Source organism: Pteropus vampyrus, unplaced genomic scaffold, assembly GCF_000151845.1.
Source record: "Pteropus vampyrus isolate Shadow unplaced genomic scaffold, Pvam_2.0 Scaffold135, whole genome shotgun sequence".
NCBI lineage: Eukaryota > Metazoa > Chordata > Mammalia > Chiroptera > Pteropodidae > Pteropus > Pteropus vampyrus.
In genome coordinates, this window is record NW_011888916.1 from 3,880,590 (window position 1) to 3,885,064 (window position 4,475).

The 4,475-nt window shown below is 38.3% G+C and overlaps 1 protein-coding gene across 1 annotated transcript in view; it reads right to left on the reverse strand.

Annotated features, from left to right (window-relative positions):
- Window positions 1-4,475, reverse strand: part of LOC105297163 (putative selection and upkeep of intraepithelial T-cells protein 1 homolog) — a 32,495-nt gene that overhangs the window by 4,211 nt on the left and 23,809 nt on the right. Inside the window, exon 9 of the mRNA XM_011367660.2 lies at window positions 1,676-1,798. Within this exon, the coding sequence (XP_011365962.2) occupies window positions 1,676-1,798 (123 nt within the window). The remainder of the gene's footprint in view (window positions 1-1,675; window positions 1,799-4,475) is intronic.

Below are 4,475 nucleotides of genomic sequence, written 5' to 3' on the forward strand. Positions count from 1 at the left end.
TTGCAAAGTCTTTGCCTAGCAGGCTCCAGGTGGGAAAGCTGTCCCCTCCACATCAGACTTGGTGCACAGCCAATGCCTTGCAGCTTCTGAAGGGAGCTGCAGTTAAGGACTCAGTCCCCTTCCCCCAAGCAGCCATGCTCATACGCATATCTGCATTCCTAGCCTAGGCACCTCCTTTTGGAGACCTCCTTATTGGGGGCTTCAACTGAGATGCTTTTTGGTCACCTCTGCTGGGACCTTCACTTTTTTGGGTAGAAGGGTGGTTTGTCTTGTCTAAAACATTCTTCTCTACCTTGACTTAGTACTTTTCCATTCCTAGCCCTTCTCTCTCTTTCCTCTCTGACACCTCCAGTCCATAAAACTGCAGGAGACTTTTTTTTCAGTGCTTCTTTGTGGTGAGACACAATTTTCCCCACATGTACTAGCTGTCACCTGACCCTTGCCCAGTGCTGTTCCACAGAGAAAATGGAACTGTGAGGAACCAGAACTACTTTCCTTTTTGGCCTTTTGTACTACCACTACAAGGGGATTAAAGTCTTGACTGTTACTTTCAGTTTGGCTTGTTGTCCTACTTGACCACCTTAACACCCGGCAGCTCTCCACGGATAGTGTAGAGAAAGACAAGAGTCATGCATGAAAAAATAAAAACAAAAACCAAAACCCAGAGTATCCATTCTTTGTTGTTCTAGGTTATGGGTCTTTTTTGCTGAGTAAAAATAATTTCTCTTGTCAAAATTTGTGACAGAAACCTTACCCTAGACAGGAATTAGGAGGGCCTGTAGGAGGAGTTCTCTGGTGGTACAGTTGGTTAGCATGAGGTACTTACCCAACAGTGTACATGCAGATAACCCCATGGTTATGGGTTTGAGCCTTACCAGGTGGTTTGCATATGGCTCACCATGTCTGCAAGTACCATCCATAATCCCCTTTTTTAATGTCTGACGCTCTGTATTGTTCACAATAACTCACCATGGGTTTGCATTGTATGTATAAGTTGTGGATCTGTTGGTAATCAAGAGTTTATATTTGCATAACCTTGCATACATTTTTAAATGGAACTTTTTGGGATTGTAGGTTACTGGTGGAACACAAGTATCAAGTATTAAATTTTTTCCTCCCAGGTGACATTTCCTTCCATTTTCATAAGGAGATTATATTAGTACAATAGAGCCAGGAATTTCATCTTTAGATATTAGGGTATGTTTCAAAGATATATGCTCTCCCGTAAACATAGGTTCAGAAATTTTCCTGGTCCGGCCCCTGTAGACACTTAAATATCTGAAAGAGAACACTATAACATTAAATTTTCAATTCTGGTTATGAAATCAAAATGGAAGAAAACACCTAGGCTTTGCAAAGAGCTCAGGATACAGAAAGCTATAGTGAATCCTACAGGATGAAACAGCTAGGCCTTCCAAGTTTACTTGAGAGTTGTCACACGGGTGAAGTCAAAATCAAGATTGTCATCAGAATTTGAGGCACTAATGCTGGCACTTGTAGAAACCCCAGGAGCCTCAAGAAACCTACAATCAGGAAATGCTTACACAGGGCACAGGGCTTTCTTTCATTCTCCGGCTATTAAGGCACAAGGCCTAGAAAGGTCACCTCTTTGGATATCTGGAGATCAGTCAGAGGATGATGCCTTCTGAGTTACCACCCTTCTCATTCCATTTACCTCTGAATTTGAAGTAAATAATGGAAATAATCATGGTGATGAAGGCCACCAGAACACACAGGATCACAGTCATATCTTCCAACCACATCATGTCCAATTGGAAAAGTGGATCTGAAGGAGGGACTGGAGAGAGATGCAAAAATTAGGAGGGTCACAGCAGGGAAAGGAGGGCTGATTATAGATTTATAATAGATTGACTTTTCAAATTCCTATTTATCCATACTTATGGGCTTAGGTGAGGGTGGGAGAAAGTAGGCTGGGTTATGTGGATGAGCCTAGAGATGAGTATGTTTGGGCTAAGTCTGGATGAGGTCTGTGAAGAAGCAGATACACGTTCTTTCACTCAAACAACATGACACTTGCTTTCTGGTTGGTCAGAGTTTAAAAAATAAATAGACACATTATACCTTTATTGTCTTTATCTGGTGCTGCAGGCCCTCGAGAATTCTAAGCTATTTGAGGAGTATGGTGAAACAAAATGTTCTAGGATGAGCAGACTCTCTGAGATGGAAGAGATCTTACAATTCTCAAAAGTCATCCTGTAATCTGGAGCTAAAGTCTTCTTTAAAGTACCTTTTTTTGGGGTGATTCTGAAGTGGAAAACATCCTTATCTCAAAATATTGGTTAATATGTTGAGTGATGGGAGCACTGTTGCCAACAGTTAGGGTCTGTTTTATTACTGGACAGCTACGCCTATTGGAAATTACTTTCCTTTATCAACTGTAGTTTGCCTCATGACAGGGACTGTTCATTGATTCATACTGAAGGGGTTCAGAACAGGCCTCCCCAAGATGTGCTTCTTTGATTATTTGAGCTGAAGACAATCCAAACCTTGTGAGCTCAAGAGAAATTTTTACCTCTCCTATAAAGATTTTAATTTGAGGTCTTGCCGATTATAAGAGCTATTACAAGAAGTAACGTTTCATTACCCATCTATAGGGTAGGACAAACTTCTAATTACTGAATATCTGCTGTTCTTATTGTCCCATAAATTGCCCTTCTTTTCTCTGAAGCCTCAGGTATCTTACCTCATTCCCTAGTTCAGAATGTCATATACACCTCATTTTACCTTTCTGTCTTTGAACCTCTCATGTATGTGGGGTCTCTGACTTTCTTATGTGTGTGGGATTTCCGTATGGACATGTGCAATTAAATTTGGTTATTTTTCTCTTGTTAATTTGTCTCATGCCAATTTAATTATTAGATCAGCTGAAAGAAACTAGAAGGATAAAGGAAAATTTCTTCCTTCCCTGAGAATACTAATTTATAGATAAAGAGAGACAAGATGGTGAGGATGGGGAAGCAGAGATCAGGGAGTCTTAAATTCATGCTATTAAAATAATAGTTGAAATAATTGATGATATTGTTCTTAGGGAAGACTCAGAGGTATTGTGATTGCTGGCCTCAACTTTTGTGTCATGGAGATGAAAGAGCTTAGACTGTACAAATGGGGGTAAAGCATTAATCTAATTAATATCTACATTCCCCCCTATAATTTGAGATAAATTTTTCACCCTTATTAAGGTCAGAGATTTCTTTTATAAATGTAGTAGCCTAAATCTTAAAAAAATAGCAAAATTGTTTTGGGCAGGTTTCTAAAAGATACCAGAGAGTAGAGAGTCAACAAGTCTCTATCTTGCTCACATACATCTTTTTTTCCTAACGTTGACATTTAGGGGAACTGCAAGCCTCTTCTCATAAGAGATGGGAAATAATTTAAAACAAAATTGAAGGAAAAATTTGGAAATAAAAGTCTAAATATGCTGAGTATTTACTCAGAGGAGTGTTTGCGTGGACTTATGTGTGTTTAAATCTAAGTTGAGGTTTTTCATTTTTTTTTCCTTTCTACATGACCAGAACTGTCCCATGCTTAGAAGGAAAGTTAAGATCATGGTGGATTGCAAGTGAAGAAAGACACGGCACGAGCTAAGAGAGGAAGGAAAAAAGGAGGATGGCAAACACATGTAGTCTCGTTTTCCTACCAAATGAGGTCACCAGAAAAGGATTCAGGATAGAATCTCTAACTAATGCTAATAATGATAATGATAATAATGGTAAACAGTAATATTGTACTATGTGCAAAGCCAGGCTAAGTGATTTTGGTACATTGACAAATCTAATGTAAAATAACCTTATAAAGTATGTATATATTATCATCAATATTTCACAGATGAGGAAACTGCAATCCAGAGACTAAATAACTTTACTAAGTTCACCTAGTTAACAGTATAACCAAGGAAGTCTTTTATAAATATATGTCTATAGTCTACATGTGGCTGTAGTCTAGCACTGATTCTTGGAAATAAATGGTGTATGTTTCTTGAAGATTTCTCTGTGCATAAACTCCAAAGAGAACAGGCCAAGCTGCATGTGTCTGTTGGAGATGCCAATGATGGCTATTTCATTTTAGAAGAAATAATTACATGCATTTAGGAAGACAATCTCATTATTGTAAAATATTCAGAATAAGAGACATGTGGGTTGAGTCCCAGACATAATCTTATTACTTTGCTAGATCAACTGACATAAGTTAATCAAAGCTTTTGTTCTTCTGTATCTGCATCTCCAAAATGAAGATACATTGCATAAGAATTTCAGAGAATTGAAATATACAATACTAGTGGAATTTTCTGGCAATTAATGTTTGTTAAATGAATCGTTAAGTGATTTCTAAATTGATAAACACCAAGAAGAAAAATTAGTCCAGAGAGAGCAGAAAGTTGCCTGTATAGGGAGAGAGGTTGCTAAATCACACATTTACAGAGGAAGCAATAACTGTGGGAAAAGTCCATTTTAAGT